The sequence below is a fragment of the Tachypleus tridentatus genome, chromosome 9 (genome assembly GCF_004210375.1).
Source record: "Tachypleus tridentatus isolate NWPU-2018 chromosome 9, ASM421037v1, whole genome shotgun sequence".
In the NCBI taxonomy this organism is placed as follows: domain Eukaryota; kingdom Metazoa; phylum Arthropoda; class Merostomata; order Xiphosura; family Limulidae; genus Tachypleus; species Tachypleus tridentatus.
Window position 1 is genome coordinate 138,999,485 of NC_134833.1, and position 21,115 is coordinate 139,020,599.

General features: G+C 31.5%; 2 protein-coding genes across 2 annotated transcripts in view; both read right to left on the bottom strand.

Annotated features, from left to right (window-relative positions):
* LOC143227497 (uncharacterized) overlaps positions 1-10,350 on the bottom strand; it is a 12,769-nt gene extending 2,419 nt beyond the window's left edge. Inside the window, exons 1-2 of the mRNA XM_076458939.1 lie at positions 10,008-10,350; positions 8,818-9,641 (exon numbers count right to left, since the gene is read on the bottom strand). Of these exons, the coding sequence (XP_076315054.1) occupies positions 8,818-9,484 (667 nt within the window). The 5' untranslated portion in view covers positions 9,485-9,641; positions 10,008-10,350. The remainder of the gene's footprint in view (positions 1-8,817; positions 9,642-10,007) is intronic.
* A 4,538-nt stretch (positions 10,351-14,888) lies between these two features.
* Positions 14,889-21,115, bottom strand: part of LOC143226502 (uncharacterized) — a 34,384-nt gene continuing 28,157 nt past the window's right edge. Inside the window, exons 12-15 of the mRNA XM_076457529.1 lie at positions 20,725-20,818; positions 20,432-20,596; positions 17,871-18,117; positions 14,889-17,235 (exon numbers count right to left, since the gene is read on the bottom strand). Of these exons, the coding sequence (XP_076313644.1) occupies positions 17,092-17,235; positions 17,871-18,117; positions 20,432-20,596; positions 20,725-20,818 (650 nt within the window). The 3' untranslated portion in view covers positions 14,889-17,091. The remainder of the gene's footprint in view (positions 17,236-17,870; positions 18,118-20,431; positions 20,597-20,724; positions 20,819-21,115) is intronic.

Sequence of the window (21,115 nt, forward strand, 5' to 3'; positions counted from 1 at the left end):
TTTTTTAGTTAAAGGAATTTATAAATTTTTAGATTTCCTAACTTTTCTCTTACAACTTAAGAACTTAAAATATCTTTTACATCAACATTTCCCAGTACATTAAGTGCTCTAATTGAGGCATAATACTTGTATCTTCCTATATAAAAACTGAAGAGAACAGCTCCATACTATCATTTTGCTTACCCATCATATACCTAAAGAATTATTTATTGTTAAACTCTCTCACCCAACCCTCTTCCATGTACAGTTTATGCCCTTTTAACATTGTTTTCAATCACCTCTCTTGATTTCCTATAGCTCTCTAAGTCATTATTTACAGTATGTTTAAATTCCTTGAATTTATTATGCTTATCCCTAACACAATCTCTTAAATCTTTACTAAGCCACACTGGCTTATTCTGCCCCATCTCCTATGTACAAAATATGAATGTTCTGTGACCATATCAATTTTTCACTAAATGCTTCTAATATTTATTCAAGATCTTTTCTCAACTTCTTAATCCAATCTACAAAGTCAGACCATGTTTAATTACATCAAAATAAACTTTTCTGAAATTTGGAATCAAGGTACTATTCTTCTTCAATTCTACATGTAGAAAAATTACAAACCTAATAGTGCAGTGGTCATTTGTACTTAAATGCTTACCAATCACAACACTGTCTGTCATATTCATATTGGATGCTTATATCAAACATAATGCACCATCCTCTCTTATACATTCCATCACCAGTTAGTGTATAAAAGTATCCTGAACAATTAAAGAAAAAAAAAAAATCCCCCCACTGTCTGACTCGAAATTTTCCCAATCAATACTCCTTAAATCTTCCATAGTAACATTTTCAGCTATCATTATCATTATAAAGTTTCTTATTAACTTCCACATACTGTTCTGGTGGCCTATAACAAATTTCAGTTACAATACCTTTCCCTTTATATCCACTAACACTAACCCAAACTGACTAAACCTCACTGTTATTTTCTTTAATATGCTCTTACTCAACAGGAAGCAATTCATACCTCACATATAAAGCTACTCTTTACCCTTTTTCAATACTTTATCTTTGGTAAATAATCTATAGCTTGGTATTTCAAAAAATTTTTCTCTCACCAAAACTGTTTAAATCCAATCAAGTCTCAGTAATACATATAATAACAAAATTGTCAGTCTCCACAACTGTTTTGAACAAAACTTTACTTCTAATATTTTTAGCATCACAATGCATAATATATTTTAAAATGTTCATGTTTTATAGATGTTTTACATTTTCCAGTCAATTATATTTTCTATTTTACTGATATCATAGCTCTCAACTTTGTGTAATACTAGTTTAAACCTACTGTTACAGTTGAGTTAATATCCCTTCCTAACAGGCTAGCTCCTATTTTGTTTATGTTCATCCCATAAAGATTAACTTTCCCATTATTCTGGAGTTTTATGTTTAAGTTTAGGAAGAAGATTGAACTGTTGGAAATGGTTCAGAGGAGGGTTATTAGAATGGTGCTAAAAAATTAGAAGAAAAAGTATGGGGCTGTTAGAACATCATCCAAATGTTATTCAACCTACATAAATACAAGGTTATGCAAAATCAAGGGGATGGTTGAAATTGAATGCTTTGAAATATTAACCTGTTGACTGCCAAGTATTTCAGATGCTACAATACAACTCTAATGCTTCTTCATTTTGTAACTTTTTTGTGATGCCATTTTGGATCGAAAGTGAAACAATTTGTAAGTAGGTCAAATGCATGTATGTTGCTGACACATAGCGTTGAAGTTAGGTATTATTGATAATGAATTAACTCGTCCGTGGCACTGTGTTACCGATCTGCGTGGATGAGTTATCTCATCTACAGCACTGAACAGGTTAAAAAAACACAAAACAGTCTGACATCACTGTTTAACATTTATGATCAAGTTTTTTCAAGCAAAGCATACAAAACCTCTTGTAAATGTCTATAACTGAATCTTCAAAAATTATCAGTATTTTTAACTTTTTTATAAATGTAATAAATGCTGTTTTCTTAATGAAACCTTGGTAAAAGTTTGGGTGTGATATATAAACTTTATGCGAGGTTCTTGGATGTGTAGAAATATAAAGGAATATATATACAAATGTTCTTATTCTTGAGAAAAACATCACATATCATGAAATACAAGTAGCTGTGATTGTTATTGCCAACCAGGTTCTAGTCTTTGTTTAAAAGATACATTTCATAAATAAAAATATTTATTGTCTGAGTGAGTTTCCACCAACATTAATCTTACCAAGTTTTCCACCAACATTGTTCAAGTCATCAAAATATTCACACCATCCACCTTTATCAATATTATTCTTTGACCACTATGATTCTCTACTAATAACAATGAACCAGTTTGACCGTACCCCATTACTAAAGATATTTTGTTTTTAACCACCTGACTGTTGTGTTTGAATCCAATTAACCCTCTTTCTATAGATAAGCCAAAGGGTGCATATCATGTTTAGAGCTATTTTCAAAATTTAATTCATCAATTTTATTATCAATGTATGTTAATAAAATTGGCATCAAAATATAACTTATAATTGTAATTTTAATATATGTTTTAATTTCTTACTTCAAAAGAAAAATACTAAAAACAAAATGTTAAATATCCTTATTTTGTGTGTCACTTAACACACTCTTTTCTTATCAGTCAGTTCATATTAAGTCCACCAAATAATGTTTACAGTGGTTAACAAAATAGAAACTGAATTTTCAGACAAGATAGAACATATAACTCAAGCCTTCCTCCTTTGTGATTTGTTGAAATCAATATACTTAAACGTATCCCAGGTCATCGCTCTACCCCATTCTTTTGAAATCTCTTATCTATTCAAATCTATAATCTATAAATTTATAATCAATAGAAACAGCACATTTCAAACTATATAAATCTGACATTTGTTTGTAATTGGCCTGAACAAAAATAAGTTTTTTTGACTCACACATAACTTTGTTAGAAAGCCAAATAAATTACAATTGTTTTGTGTGTACCATTAAAGTAACTTGATAATTTTTTGGTTTTCAAAATAAATCTTTGAAACCTACAGAAATTAATGATTCCCTCCACTTAGTACAATACATTAGGCTTAGTAAGCACAATAACCAAGTACAAATAAATTTCATAATATAGGCACTGAAAATCATTGATTTTCTCTGCATATTTTATTGTTCTATGATTTAAAAAAAATGAAAGATTAAAGCATTTATGAACAAGTAGTAATATTACACTGACATGTTCATAATCATTTACACACTTCATACATCTATACAACAAAATTCAGACCACCCCAGGAGGATAATTAACATTAAAATGCCTACCAAGTTTATGGGACTCTCCTGATCTTTGTACATAAACATATTAAACATTTTTTAGCACTTTAATGACTAAACAATTCTTGTTGCAGAACTGCATTATAAACACTCTGATAAATTCACATTTTACTGTATTTTTGAGAGCTGGTATTACATTAAACTCTGTGGGAGTTGTTGGCTTATTATGGTGCAAATGTTAGTTTTCTGTTAACGGTGTTGCATTATAGTGTCACATACACAATCAGTGATGACGAGAAAACCCACTTATAGAGAAAAATATATATGTAAAATAGGCTGTTTCAGGTTGAGAAAATTTTTATGTAGAGGAGTGAACAACTTTTCGACCTTCTTTGGTCATCGTCAAGTTCACAAAGAAAGAAAGAGTTAAATGACTGATAGCTGACCACATGTTTGAAGGGGATTGTGTAACTGAGTGTAGGAATGTAGAGGGTGTGCTTGATGTTTGATTATATTTATTAATATAGGTATAAAGGTGTTCCTTTGTATTGGTTTATTTGGGCTTGAGTTGTTGTATAAGTAAGGCTTCTTTAATTTTGAGTTTGTTTCTTTATTTAGCATTTGGATGTTTTCTATGGTTATGTTGTATTTATTTGACTTGCATTGTTCGAAAATGTGTGAAGGTGACTTTTTACGTTCTTTGAATCTGGTTTCCATTTTTCTACTTGTTTCTCCAATATAGAAGTCGTAGCAGTTATCACATTGTATTTTATAAATAATGTTGGTGTGGTGTTTGTCAGTGTAGTTTTTACATAGTATAGACCTTAGTTTTGTGCCTGGTTTCTGAATAAATTTGATATTAACCAGAATGTCATATTTTGTTACTAGTTATTGCCAAATGTTGGTTATTTTTCTGCTGATGTCAGGAATATATGGTATGCAGCAGTATATGGTTTCGTGATTTTTTAATTCATGAGATATATTTACTTTTGTTGGTTGATTTTGCTTTGTCTTGGTGTGTGCGTATAATGTTTTCTATGGTTTGTGGAGGAAACTTATTGATGTTGATGAAGAATTGTTTTATTTTGTCTAATTCATCATTAATTTTATCTGGTAAGCACAACTTTATAGCTGTGTTTATTTGGTTTCTTAGTATGTTGAGTTTTTGTTTTGTTTCATGTGCTGAGTCCCAAGGAATGTATAGTCCTGTCCATACTAAATTTATTCAAAAACCAGGCATAAAACTGAGGTCTATACTATGTAAAACTACACTGACAAACACCATACCAACATTATTTATACAATACATTGTGATAACTGCCATGACTTCTATATTGGAGAAACAAGTAGAAAAATGGAAACTACATTCAAAGAACACAAAAAGTCAAATTCACATTTTTCGAATACTGCAAATCAAATAAACACAACCACAGAAAACACCCAAATATTAAATAAAGAAACAAACAAACACAAAATTAAAGAAGCATTATTTATACAACTCAAGCCCAAAATAAACCGATACAAAGGAAAACCTTTATACCTATATTAATAAATATAATGAAACATCTAAGCACGCCCTCTACATTCCTACACTCAGTTACACAACCCCCTTCAAACATGTGGTCAGCTATTGGTCAGTTACCTCTTTCTTTCTTTGTGAACCTGACGATGACTGAACAAGGTCGAAATGTTGTTTGCTCCTCTATATAAAAATTTTCTCAACCCAAACCAGCTGTTTTTACATATATATTTTGTCACATACACAGTTTAATGCAGGAGCAGTGATTCATTGCTTTCTGTTTGCAAGGTTTATACTTGAGTTATTAACAGTAAAATAAACATGGGAAATGTGTGTATGTGTGAATATGCTAGATGTAAAAAATTTCAGGGGAAGTACTGTGAAGACTTGAAGTCAATATTAAAAAGGATGCAACAGTTCTACTCATTTTATTTCACACTTTTTATGCTAGTTGTAATTTAGACCAAATTGACCAAAAGAGTACAGTTAGAGGAATATAATAGAAATATATGAATTTCTATTTAAAACAAAGTGATATGTATTTAGAAGGTATTAAAGATTATGCAAATAAAATATGATAATTTTAAGATGAAGAGTATTTTTAACTTAAATTGAAAATCATTTTGCAATCAAAGCAGTCAACATTCTAATTCTAACTATTCAGAGAAGTGAAAAAAGGTAAAAATAGTCTTACTAAATGTGATAATTTAAGTACATCACTGAACAACCTGGAAAAATGAAAACAGGTAAGGACTGCATGATTTTGCTTTCATACCAATAAATGTTATACTACAGAAGTAATCCTGACTAGTCTATAGTTTACAGGGAATCTTTTTCCTTATCTCCTTTAAAAACAAAGTAACACTTAGAATACTAAATTCAGCCTTCAGTGCTTTACATTAGAAAAATACTGAATTATTTAAAAGGGTTCAGAAAAGGGCTTCTAGGATAATACCTAGACAGGTGGTCATATGAAGGCAAGGTGATATTTTTGAAACTCTCTCTCTTGAAAACACGAATAAATGGGAACTGATGGAGGTGTCTAAAGTTGTTAAAAGAATTGACAGTTTTGATGAATTATCTTTTACTGTAATTAATTGTGAGAATAGTAAAACTAGGGATAAATATACATTTTTAGCAGAGTAGGAATCATTTTAAGCTAATAAAGCTTTATTTTTCTAATAGAAAGGTTGGCCTTTCGATGTTGTAGATGCAGTAAATTTCAGGATGTTTAAGAGAAGGTTTGATAAATCTTTGAATGATATGGACTGGTTTTTAGTGTTATAATTTTAATGTTTAATTTAATGGATTAGTGTCTTGGATGGGTTAACAGATCACTTAAACCTGCTGTAATTATTTTATCACCAAGAGATTAATATTTACATGACTCAGGTTAATCTAGATATTTCCTATAGAATGTTAAGGGTCAGGAATATTTCTATAATCCATTCCTGATAAATACTCCAGGAGTGGCTTTAAGTTTGGTGTTTAATTTAGCAATAACATGGCCCAGATGGACCAAAAGGTTTCTTGATGCTGTTTAAAGTTATATTAAAAACAGGGAAGAGAACATTTAAAACCACAGCTATCTTACAGTCTTGAACAAAAGATTTGCTGCTGGTATTATTTAAAGACCCAATTTCATTTTAATATTGGTTTAATTCTAACATATTTAAAAGATCATTGTTATTAGCTTTATTATCATCTGTTGTTTCTCATAAGCTCTTTTGTACTTTATAATTTCCCCATTAACAAATCCCTAGCTTTCCCATTCTTCTGTACATGTTTCATTCTATATGTCATTTCAAATTTCTTGAACTAATTGCATTTAACCTTTGTTTTGTTCTTGAGGTTATAAGTTATTTACATTTGAAGATTTGATATTCAATGCTGTATTTTTCACTTTTTTTTAAATAATTTTTTTAACATTGAAGAAATATTTCACATATCAAGTTTTAAATCAATTTTCCAATTCATGAATAATAACTGTTGTCTCGTTGCTTCATAAGTGGCTATTGGTAAATTAGGAACAAAATTTGATTTTTTAATTCTCAATATACAGCAATACATAAAACCTAACTGTACAATGATCATGCTTTCCCATACACACATCACCATTTCAACTATTACAACTACATCCTCATCAGTAGTTAACACATCTCAGATCATGGGGTTTCAGTGATTTTAAAACTATGAAAATAAAAATTTCACACCCAATTGAATTCTACAGACAAAAAATTGGAACAATGTTAATAAAATGTTAGTGAGTTATTGCTTTACCTGGTAATCTGATACTGTGTGACATCCATGCCTTAGGCAAATGTAGTGTCAAGAAAATCTGTGTCAAACTCAAGTATGTGAATATGTATTATATGGGTTACTAAATATTTTAAACAACCAAATGTTAGAAATAAAGTACAAGCTTACTAACATATTTATGAAAGTAAAGGAGTGATTTTATCATTGAAAACTTGAAATACTGTGACTAATAGATATGTATGAGTGGTATTTGTTTTGAATTTCGTGCAAAGCTACTCGAGGGCTATCCGCACTAGCCATTCGTAATTTAGCAGTGTAAGACTAGAGGGAAGGCATCTAGTCATCACCACCCACTGCCAACTCTTGGACTACTCTTTTACCAATGAATAGTGGGATTGACCATAACATTATAATGCCACCACAGCTGAAAGGGTGAGCATGTTTGGTGTGATAGGGAATCGAACCCACAACCCTCACATTACGAGTCGAGTGCCAACCACCTGGCCATGTCAGGCCGTATGAGTAGTAAACTCCACCTGTTCTATGCCATGTTATGATGTAACTGATAAATTATATCAAGTTCAATATATTACTTAATCCAAGATATAATTATAACAAAAAAGCTAAGGAAACAAGTCTTTGTCTATGAATTATCAACACAATTAGTGATAAATGCAGATATATCATGATATTATTTAGGAAACTTTGGTAGTAAAGGTGGCCTACTCATAGAACAGCATCTAACATATAGAAAAGCTAGTGCATTTTGGTAATATAATGTTCCAACATTTTGCTTTTAGAATATTATATTGATGATAATTATATTAATTCTTAAGGCATATGTCAAGAATTATTTTCAAGACTTGCTCCACCAATGTTATTTGCATAATTATTTACAAATATGCATGGAATGTGTTAAGGCTACAGTGTATATTTAGTTTTGTGAAGTACTTCATTTCCATTTAATAGAGATATTGAATAACTCATTAAACTGAATGTAAATATATAAATCACACCCTTATTTAATATACAAATACGACTGCCATTGTTCATACCACTGTCAACATGGACAGTTGTTATCCATGTTCTATTGCTGTAGCCACACCTAATGATATGATGTAAATCAACATGTTTCTATGGTAACCAATAGGATGTTTACAATCTCCATTCATTATTATGTGACATGCTGTTGGTTTGACTTGAACAAACATATCTATGTATTAGCTTATGGATTATGCAGTCCACAACATCAAGTTTATTATATACCCTTATTTCAGTCAATGCAATGGCTAAATGGAAATTTAAAGGGTTTTCAATTTTTATATTTGTGTGTTAACAAATAGTGAATGCTTCTCAATCCTATAAAACTAGCCAAACTAATGTAGAGCATGAAAAGAGCTAACATTAGATGTATCACTGGTACTTATTAGTGAAGCCAATTTGGACCAACATGCTGATGACAGTTCTGATGAGGACATACAGAATGACACTTTCCAGATTAAACATAGTAAGTAAGAGCCTACAAAATGCTAACACTACACACATATACAAACTTTAAAGTTTTTAGCAAACTAAAAATAAGAGTTTTATTGAATTATTCACTCATACTGAAAAACAAAACCAAGAAATTAGTAATAAAATGAAACTAAGAGTTAACAGTTTTTTAAAAGAATTTATTTACTTAAGATGATATTTTTATAAAAAAACAATACTAATCATAAAAAGTGAACATTGAATTTTCTTACCATAATTCCCATTTTTTGAAGAAATATTCTTTTTCATACTGGCATGTTTGTTGACATCTGTAGGAAAGCTTGTATCATATAATAAACTATTTTGTCTACTATGATTTAGAGATAGTTTTTGCCTGTCAAAATCAACATCAGAATCTGAAGAATCAACATCATAAGTTGTATCTAGCACTGAAGCTGATCTAACTGATCCATTTAAATTATTCAAGCCATGTCTAGTAAAACCACTTGCACAAGATCTACTTAAATGTTTCTTGTGAGATAAATTTTTCTTTGAATTCAAAGGCACAGGACCTGGTATCTTAAAATCATTTTCATCCATGTGTTTGTTGAAGTTCAATGGTAGTTTTTTTGGAGAATTCTTTAAATCTGAACCAGAATTATCACTCATATTTTTTGTAGAAACTCTCTTTCTGCCACTTCTTACAGTTTTGTTTGCAGTTAAATCAAGTTCACCTTCATCAGAGCTGAATCCACCAAGTTTTTTAGAATAAACACTTTTTGATACACTTCTTTTTCGAAGATTTTTTTTCTGATCGTTCAAAAGATTATTCAGTTTTTTTTGCCATAAATAACGAGTGGAATCTGTTATGGGTCCAACATCTTCACCCAGTTCTTTCAATTTATGACGAAGTTCTGCATCTGATATTTTGGAAGCCATTTTAAATATGCAATGCAATTAACCTTAATTGCAGTACTTCATAAGCTTGTAGTCTTCACAATTTAGTAATTTGCTGAAATTAAAAGTTTGGTAGTTTTCTTCAGTAACAGGTGCTTTTATAACTTTGTAGTAAGCTCTACTCCACTAAAATGTCACACTGTATTCAAAATAATACAGAATTATTTGTATTTATGCTTATATTATGTAATTTTTTTCACACTTTAAAATAATACAGACATACATATATGCGCCCTTACAATGTAAATGTTGATTTCTTTACCTATTCCTTTGTATTTTACTTTCATTTCAGTCTGTTAAGAATCTCAAAACAAAACACCATGACTACTAATAGCTGAACTAGTAGTCAGTATGAAATTTGGCTGTCGTAATTAAACTTGTCTTAATGATAAGCATAGAAATTAACGAAAACGCAACTAAATTACAGTATTTGGAGTTAATACCAAAAGTTTTAGTATAAGGTTAATAAAAATAATAAGTCTAGACTGCTTACGAAGTCACTCACCTATCCTAACTTGTTAAACTTTAACAAGCTTAAGAAGTATAATTCTGCTACTGACAACCTGATAATGGTACCATATTTGTTCGAATAATATTAGGCTTAGCCGTAAATATAACTCGCATTACTATTCACTTTACTATGCTTAGCCTTCAGAGCCTTATACTACAGGTTACTGATATTTTTAATCTACTTGTAATAATTTACTTTTAAAACTACTAAGAAGTAACCTTGCTTTCTTTCAAAATAGTTTTTTGCCAATCCCTCACAATATTTTCTATCATTCAGCGACAAATATACAGACGTAGTAATACACCATACGAATTACGAATTCTACGGACAGAGCGAATCATAGCCAACGCTTTATCTCAGCGCCATCTTAAATTTTAAACCATTCCTATTTTAATATTTAAATATCAAAATAGAAACTAATAAGAATAAAAAACTAAATGAAATGAAAATTAATATAAGGTCAGATCCTTGAAAATCAATGAAGTAAATCTAAGTGAAAAACATATATGCATCGAATCAACTTTTTTATCTTGCGTAAAATTTTTAAATTGTAGCAAACCCTTTAAAAATCACAGACTTGACTCCTATCTTGCTAAAATTTATGTGAGCTTCAGTCCTTTTCATCTCCCCCACTGGCGCCTTCCAGTGGCTCAGTGGTATGTCTGCGACTTACAACGCTAAAAACCAGGTTTCGATAGCCGTGGTGGGCAGAGTACAGATAGCCCATTGTGTAGCTTTGTGTTTAATTCAAAACAACAACAACAATCTCCCACTGGTATAGCAGTATGCCAAAGGACTTACAGCGCTAGAAACCAGGTTTCGATACCTGTGATGAACAGACCACAGATATCCTACTGTATAGCTTTATGCTTATCTACAAGCCAACAAACCTTGTTCTACCATTCTCGCCGTTAAGTATGAAAGAAGATGATACATCAACACTATTGTCTCCATTCACAATTTTAAATACCTAAATCAGATCCAAAATACAAACAAACAGAAAACGTTTAATTTACTTAAAAGAAATAAGTGTCAAGTGTTTTAATTCCATAAATATGCCATACACAACAAATATGATTTAATGTTAGCAAATAACATTCGCAATTATATTTAATCAAATATCAGTAAAAGTTTAAAACTTGGTCTTCAAGCAGCATTTACGTTTTGAATATTAAAATGGTATTTATTCTCCTTCAAAACATTCATTAGAAATTTAATATATTTGATGTGGCTTGCATTTAGTTTTACAGCTTAATCAGGAAGTAATATCGAAGAAAATAGAGCCCTATATACAGTATACCTGTCTGTGGCGGCATAATAGTTTATAATTAGGAATTCACTGATTAGTACTAAGGGTACCCTTTGTGCTTTGTATAATAAATGAAAGAAAACACTTAGTATTTTTGGTCAGTAGCTTACAAGGCTTGAGCGTGGCGTACTGGTTGGCATCTTGGATTGGGGATCCTGGATTTAGGACGAGGCACTAACAATCATACCCCACAACTAAGAGTGTGGGGTATGACTGTTAGTGCCTCGTCCTGTTATCTAAGTATCAGAAGCTATTTCCATCTCGCTTACTTCGCTCTGGACAGTATTTTATAAATAAAAACGATTATGTTCTAGCTATAGGAGTTTTAAACCAGATAGTTTAGCCCATGGGATATTGTGCGCATAAGCTGTCATTCAAATGAAAAAATAAAGTTATTTTCACCCAGTACTATAACAGGTGAAAATATAAAATTACTTAATACAGAAAAATATGTGCATCTAATGAACTCAAAAATATGAATGGTGTGTTTTATTGTGGGATAAGGATATTGCAAGACTATAACTTTGTTATAAAATACCATTACGGTTAACACATAGAAACAGTGGTAAATTATGTAACCATCTAGCGAGATCATGTATGTTTCTTGAATGCTCATATTTTGCCAACCATGCACTGGTAATGATCATAAATGATAGAAGTGGTGAAAACTTCACATTCCGATGGATATCACACGTACCCAGTCAAGAGTTTTGGAAAGAACAATTGAAGTATCGAGACACAGCTTCAGCAACAGGGAGTGTCACAGAAAGTCATGAAAATCAAGTAAGACTTTCTGGTTGTATTCATGCAAAATAAATGAGCGATGATGTAGATGTTGTACCGAGTACACTGCTCAGAGGAAAGTTTAATATATTAGGAAAAATGCCACAGAGTATGGTAGGTTTTTTCCCTTCGAGAGAATTCTCTTAGATATAAATTATCCTATACTCTGTATTGAGAAGGGTAATCATTATGTGTCTATCATTACAGATTACTCCACCAAGTGGGTTGAATTATTTATTAGTTGGTTGCTAGTGTAGTATGTGACAAATATGTTGGCTGAATAATGAATATCGTAACCTGAAGCACCGAGAGAGATCCACAGATCAAGGTGATAACTTCAATGACAGGATGTTTACTGACTTGTGACAAATGTCGTGAAGACACATACTTCACTATATCATCCTCAATCTTATAATTTGAATGAATGGGTATTGCAAACTGTCAAGTGTACACATAAAACGTTTGTTATTTCTGATGGAACTGATTGAAATTAGCTCTACTATGTATGTACGATGACTTACAATGCAATTAAAACAGAGTCAAGAGGTTGCTCTTCTTGATGGCGAGAAACCCACTTGAAATAAAAAATGTATCTGAGCACGGCTGGTATGGGTATTAACAATTTTACTATTAAAGCAGTTTTGAGATACAAGAGGTTGTTCTCATAACCTTCTGACGTTTTGGGGAGATTTGTGAATCTGATTTACGTTTCTCCATTCAGTACAAGTATACCACCATGTCCCCAGAAAAATATGGAAATGGCTAAGGCCTACAATACCTAATGTGGATGAATATTTACACTAAATATAGGTTGAGTTGCATCCATCAAAAGAGATGTTATGCTATATAATTTTGAACCTGTGATTGTGCTTTCTACGGTACTAACTAGAATCACATAAGAAACTCAGTTCTGATTAGAATGCTAAACATTACCACATCAGTTTATCAAACGGAAGACAGTGGTAATACATATTTGTTGATCGTGAGGAGTTAGGAATGGAAAAGGAATAGTAGAAGTATATCTGCTCTAATGATCAGGTGAGACACTGACCACAATCTGTTAATACTATGGATAGGATTAACTTCTTAAACAGCAGTTAGAATGGTCATTAGATTGAAAAATAATGACTGAAAGGATTTGTTGTTGTTCCTGCTTTCCCCTATGGTTCATAGAAAGATGTTTTTAGAATATCGTGTGATAATTACTCAAGTATTGCATTTTTAGAGCAACTGATTAGTTAAAAGATCAACAACTCAAAGGGAATTTCAACCATTGTAATAGTTTACACTGAGTTATTGATATTATGTCTTGAAATAGTCACTTGATCTATTTAGATGAACAGTAGCAGTATTTATGCAGAACAGACAACCTAAAAATTCGTTAGATACATAGGTAAGACATTGTGGTTCATGGATAAAATAAAGGAAATCTGATTTGTTTTCTCGGAAGTGTATATATAAATGTTTTGCTCTAAAGTAGCATGAGACTTTACCAAATACTGTATAAATTAAATGAAATGTGCATTATTTTGCTAGGCTTCCTTTTTAGATAGTTTTTTTGTTATCCAATGTGTTTTTTTCCCAGGATTCTTCGGTGGATTTACTAAAGTGACAAAATAACAATTTTAACTATTTTCTTCGTTCTTGACATAAGAAAAAAGCTATTTCATTGTCATTCTTTACGAGCTTACTTCTGCTTATTATTACCTGTAATTGATTTGACTTCTGTAATATCTTCACATCTGGAACAGACTGACGGTGGCATTGGTCACTGTTGCATCTAGGTCAGCCACTGGTGGTTATGTCGCGTACTTTTAGTATACATTGGTTAACATGTGTTTTCATTATGTACATGACCAAGTTTATCTATTTACTTATGCACCTGAATATGACAAGAACAGGAACACAACTCTCTGGACAAATTAAGAATTTGGTTTGTAACACAGAAATACAGTATTTTTAGTAAAGACCATGCTGATAGCCTCAGACAGTATTAAAAAATAAACGTGGTGTTTTTGTGTGTTCATAATGCAGTTAAAGAATATATACTGCAAGATTCCAAACTGTAATGTTCATAAGATAGTGATTTCTTACTGACAGAAATTCAAAAGTTGCTTTAGAATTTACATTGTATTAGATACAAAACATGATGAAATTATAGTTTTTATTTGTGTTGGCAAAAGATCTTACAGCTAAGACAACTGGGATGTTCTTAGGTTAAATGGCTCACTATTTAAAATGATAAATCACGATCACTGGTTTATCTGAAATGAAAGAAAACATAGAAAGTCTATTATTTTCAAGTAAATTTGGTCTAGAAATGTGTGTGATTTGTACGGTCGATCAATTTCCGAACTTTTCAGATATTGTTGAAGTCTTTATTCGTTTCTAAACAAAATTGCACAAATATAAATTTTGTGCTAACTACGTTTAAACGTAGTTTTATTGTATAGTTTTTATGTTGTTTTATTTGTAAAATCATGCATATTTTTACTTATACTTTGAAACTTACTTAACACTTGTGAATAAGAATAATTTGAAGTTTGAATTGTTGACTGTTAGATTTAAGGGCAGTTTTGGTCATTGACATATGAAAACAGTTTGTAGTCATCGGTCCTCTAGACCTTTGTTTTGCTCTTCTGAACTTTCATTTTGTAAGTATTTGCTTTTATTTTTCTGGCTGATATTAGAATAAATAACTGCACCATTGCAAAAGTAAGACTAATTAGTCTGTAATTTCCAGGTACTTATTGTTACTCCAATTAAAAGTAGGAATAATAATAGAAACCCTCCAATTCTATTTATTGATTGAAATCTGTATGATTCAGGCTACTTCTAATATTTCATACAAGGTACGAACTATTACTAATACTTTCTCTTGTAGAAAGACAAGATAAGAAACGTATAAAAGCTCAGCCATATCACAGCTTTTGGTAAAATCCTTGCTTTTAGCATCTTTTAACGACATGAACTCCATATAAACATTATTCATACATTTAACATACTTTTAAAAAAAAGTATAAAGGTAAACGTCAAGAGTCAGTTGTTTCTCCTAAGTACTATTCGATTTCCTTTTTTTTTTGTTAACCAAAGTCCTAGCTTTCATTTAGTTTTACAAATATTACACCATATCCTACATTTTAGATTTTTTGCAGTTATAGCAGTTATTCGTGATTGTTTTCCTTTATGTCCTCAGCAAATCAATTACGTTTGATTTTTACTGTTAACCTTTACCTAACTATAGGAACATGTCTTAAGTAAAAACAATTTATTCTGGAAAAAATAGTCCTGTAATTTGTTCCACATGTTTTAACTCATTATCAGGATTCGTAAGTGAAAAATCATGTCTAACGGTTCAATCAGGCTTTCTGAAAATTAGGGGCTGAAATTTATTGCAATTTCAAAATTTTTATGTGAACTCAAATCTAGATATGCAACGATTACTATTCCACAAATGCTCTTTTACTTCAACTCTTTTACCACATCCTCATTAGTGGTTAAAACACATCTCAACTGGCATACCACGTGGTTGGGTTCCTGACAATGTAAACCATTCTGTCTCTTCCCCAATATTTTGCTCCACACAATCCTAATCAATGAGTTTAGAAATAAATTTTTGAAGGATCATTGTTGCAGTATTATTATTAGCAACCAAAACAATTTCTTTATATAACTTATCAACTGTTTCTGTTCAGATTGTCTGTAACAATTAACAATAAACAACGTCCTGCATCGTGACTAACATTTCGTATGTCTGCAGTTTATTCTCTATTTACGATCCACTCCACCTTCTCATTTTAAAAAGTCTATAACTATTAATTGAACATACCTCTGTGGCTTTAACGTGCAAAACCCAGCACTATCACTCTCTCCAAAGCAATATTTACATTAGATTTATTCATTTTATATTTGTTTCGTTGATTTCTCCTGCTAATATGCTATCCACCTCCCTACTAATTCTGTAGTCTTATCCTAAACTATCTTTAAATTGTCATCAAGACATTAAGCTCTGAAAGTGTAGTGTACTGTGTTTTACAGAATCTCCTGAAAAAAAAATCACAGTTGAATCCATAATTTTCAATCTTAATTCAGTCCTGGTAGCTGTTGTTTGGTTTGTTTTGAATTTCGCGCAAAACTATGCGAGGGCTATCTGCGCTAGCCGTTCCTAATTTAGCAATGTAAGACTAGGGGAAGGCAGCAAGTCATCACCACCCATCGTCAACTCTTGAGCTACTCTTTTAGGGACGAATATTGGGATTGACCTTCACATTATAGCGCCCCCACGGTTAAAAGGGCGAGCATGTATGGTGTGACTGGGATTCGAACCCGCAATTCTTGGATTACGAGGCGAAAGCCTTAACCCACCTGGCCATGCCGGGCCAACTGCAAGAAAGAAAGACATGACATTATTGAAACAAATATTTAGAAACAAAATGCTATATAAAATGGATTTGTTGCGCACAAGTGTATTGTATATTAGAAGGAAACACAAGAAGTATATCCAATGTTAGCGTTCTTTATAAAGGCTTTAAGTGATTGAAACTCGGCCAGGAACAGTGTATTAAACCTTTTCTTTAGATTAGTTGTGCCCTGTTCATTTTTGTTTACAAACTAACGTCAGAACACAGATGTATTTTTTAAAGTAATAGATATATTCAAGCATTGAGAAAATGTAAGGCTTTTCGATTCAGTTCTTATTCTGTTTATCATTTTCCAGTTTTTATTAATCCATTATCAGATCGAAGTATCAGACTAAATCAGTGCGTAAACTATATTCACACAATGTTGTATTTGTACAGTTTTTTTTCATTTTAGTTAAGTTGTATCATGGTGTTTAGTAAAAGTACTTAAATGTATTATGTCCACCATGAATGGTGATGACTAACTGCCTTCCTTCCAGTCTTACACTACTAAATTAGGGACGGCTAGCGCAGATAGCCCTCGTGTAGCTTTGCGCGAAATTCAAAACAAACAACTTTTTACAGTTCACAAACGCCACCGTTTTAAACACGCTGAACCTTTCTTGGACCATTCTTCCAAACTTGCACATGTTTCATCAAATCCATGGGAAGCAGCCAATTGACAAGCACCAAGGTAAGCCATGTGATATCGATAAGGTGAGGCGTGAACCTTAAAGAAATATTATAAACTAATCAGGTAATGGTAGTGCATTATTTTCCTCAGTACTAGCATTTATGAAAAACAACACTTATTATAATTACTTCATGATGCCACTTATCGATCAGAAATAAAGTGACTTTCATTTGCTTTCAATTTAAAGAAGCACCTCACAAGAAGAGAGTTAAGAGCCAACCAGTAAAATAATCACTTACTGTGTATATCACTAATTATTTATTCATTTATGTGTTTGCTAATGTTCCTTTCAATTTCTTTAACTGTGCATTTTTACTTCACTTTCCGCAAAAGATTTCTGTAACCTACTTTTCGTGAATATTTGTGGCCGATATCTCTCTACCTAAGTATCAATGCCCTATTATTTTTCTCTTTGAATTACTGAATAAGTAATTACATACTATTTTAATCATTCTACACTTGGTTATATATTAGTTATATACTAGGTGACCTAGTTTTCCATCTTATTGTGTTTATAGAATACGGAAAGAGAACGGAATAGCCAGTGCTACATTGTTTTCCTTTCCAATATTGCATTAGTAGTAGAAATTGCATTGTTATTTTCTTACAGCATTCTAGTGTTTTAAGGAACAATACCAAACCATAACAACCTGTGTAACTGTGACGCATACCTTAGGTACAACTTTTGGAGGAGTCAGTCGCCCTAATTCCGTCTCGAGTCTCTTGGCAAAACCTGGTAATAATGTAACCCCACCACTGAGGTAGATGTTGCGAGCCATTTCTCGTCGGATATCCATGCTACATGCCTGAAAGGCACGGTAGACCAGGTTGTGAACTCCAGGATAGTCCACACCCCACAACTCTGGGGTGAAAAGGCCCTCTGGTGTTTGAAACCTCCCAATATCAAGAGAGATATTTCTAATGAAACAAAAGATTGCATGATTTTTTTAAGGCCATAAGTATTTAATATTTATATCGAGTAGTTCATTTAATACAATATTTAAGAGAAAAGCAAAATATTGATTTGTTAATTTCTGGTTTTATTCAAGTTGTTTTAAATGTCAAAATGTAAGATCTGTTGAACTTTAATGTATTAATAACAGAAAAAAAACCCCAAAAAATCTCCAGTAAAACATTGTAGACAACATTTCAAATTGTTCTGACATTATCAAAGTTCCCAGCTATAGGAAAAAATTTCCCGACAAGTTTTTCCAAACAAAACTGTGGCAAAGGGTTGTAACATAGCAAAGCATTCTTGTTTAAGAGTTCTTAAAAATATTTGATAAGAAAAACTATTCAAACAAACTCATATTCATAAAACCGACAAACGTATGAACTCCTTAAGTGTCTAATTTTTTTATAATTTTGCTTTTTGCTTGTAATCAAGCTTTATATGTTAAAAACGTGTGCGTACTTCTTTCAAGGTATAATAGCACGAACATAAGACAGTATTTATTTGTTACAAACAGAATCTCTCCATTGGAAATGACATGTGTTTTATCAATTTACTCTTTCTTGTTTTAATAGTTGCAAGATAAATAACTACCAATTTTTACCAACGTGTATGTCACTATCTATATATGTAATCAAAACTTTTTTGCCTTCAATTGAATGGCACCACAAACAACCATCCATAAAAAAAGTCACAATCTGGATATTCAAGATTCAGACAATTAGAACAATAACTGTGGTATGTGCAACAACCATTTCTTTATCACAAAACACAACTTATATAAAATTACTCCCCTCACAACAATAACACGATTTTCACTGCGACTGTACTTGAAGGTTTGATTATATTTTTATTGATCTGATTATTAAATTTAGTACTGAGAAACTGGAGCTTCTAAAAAACTATTATTTTTTCAGCAAACAGCAACACTTTTAATATATAAAAACATTACAGTTTATATTAGTAAAATTTATGTAAATTTTGAGTTTTGTACTTTTAATCATTTTTATGCATTGAGTTGCGCGTAACGAAAGAACACGTTTTGATCACTTTTTCCGCGCAGTACTTCCACGATAAAAAGTCCCCTTTTAAAAAATGTTTTCTTTTCTAATTTTTTTTTTCAGTTAGGTATGAACACTACGATTAGTAATTAGTAGCACAAACAGTAGCTCGTAGGAGAGCGTTTCTGCTAACATATTTAAATATTCAAATATGACAAATAACTTAAACTCCAAATCTGTACAGTATTTTCTGAGGAAACTCAATCACAAACGATTCTTGCTTGCCCTCGGCTTCTTCATCCAATAACTGTCCACATACGACGTGAATTTATTGACCAAAAATATTTTTTATATCTGGTGCTATACGCGGATGCCTCTACTTCACGATGCCACTTCTTACAGTCCACCGCACAGGAGACAATGGATACCTCTGAGGACTTGACTTGCAATCTTCTGGAATAACGACTTTATTATCCAGTATTATATATATTATTGAAGTTATTAATACAAAATTGTATAGGAACACACTAGGACCTTTCTGTAGTTGACAACAAATCCAGAAAAATCGAACCTTTGGCTTGTACATACAGACAGTAATTGTCTCCACTACTAAACGTTACAGCACCTATTGCCATCAGCTGAAATGTTACAAACTAAACTCCAAACTCTAATAACTGTCTGTCACTTTGGCTCAGTCCACATGTGAAATGACATACAGTTAAAAAAAACCTGAATAAATCGAGTGATTAAAGCACACCATAAGTGGGTGTGACGCAGTCGTTCTTTCAAATTATTTTAAAATCTTAATTAAGATCAATCATGAACAAAACTTCGGTTTCAAAGAGAGTTTGTTCGATGTATAAGGCGGCAATTTAACCATGTCAGTTCAGTGTATGAATTGCTGCTTATGTTATAACAATAAATATTAAAGTATGCTTGTCTAGTTAAGTAACTGATTTAATCAGTTGACCCCTTTTAGTTTTCATAAGTACCATAATTGTAATATTATAAAATATATTCTCATATCAATATTATCCAAATGGTACAACAGTTAGAGCAAAAATGTATAAACTAAACATCTGAAAAAATGTCCTTCATTTTCCTTATCACTGATCGATATATCTTTTCTCACTATTTTCTGGATACTGGGAACCTTAATAACAGAAGCTGAGATATAAATATAAAGTTTTTACTTATTGAATATCTATATTTCAAGGTAAATTAAACAATTATTGAGTTGCATATTTGTTGATAAAGTATATTAATAAAATATACTTACTCCCACGGAAATTCAGTTTGGAAGAACTGCTTCACGACCAAAGTTTTCTTTATGATTTCTGGATTCTTACTGAAATGTTCCAGGTCTTTTTTATAGTCATGAGATACAAAACAAATTTGTTCTTGGATAAAACGTAGCAAGTAGGTTTCGATATCACTAGTTAGACTGAAACAAAGGGAAAACTACTTTTATTTAACATTGGAGAATCAATAAATACTTCATGTATTTTTCAGTATAAAAAAAAAAAGATACAGAAACGAAAGACAGAAGAGAAAATTTAATAAGATGCTCACCTCACGTATTTCTGTATTAGAGCTTGTCGAAGATGTTGGAGAATATGTTGTCCACCATAGGATAATTTGGTAATACCATTTTCAATAATATAGCCTAATCAAAAGTAAGCATTGTTGAAATTATTATAGACGAATCAGTAGATACAAATAATTATCATCTTTCAACAAGTGCAATGACTAAGTAATATGGACAACAATTTGTTAATACAATTTTAAATAAAAAGTTGATGTAATATATAATCACTTTCTACAAACACAATTACAAGATAGGCTTATTAAGACGTGCTAGACGGGCTTAGCCCTGAAATGCCCCAAACATTGTAATTAAATATTGAGCTTTCAAGAATTATGATTTTAAAAAGTCTTTTACAGAAGGTTGATGACATTATAT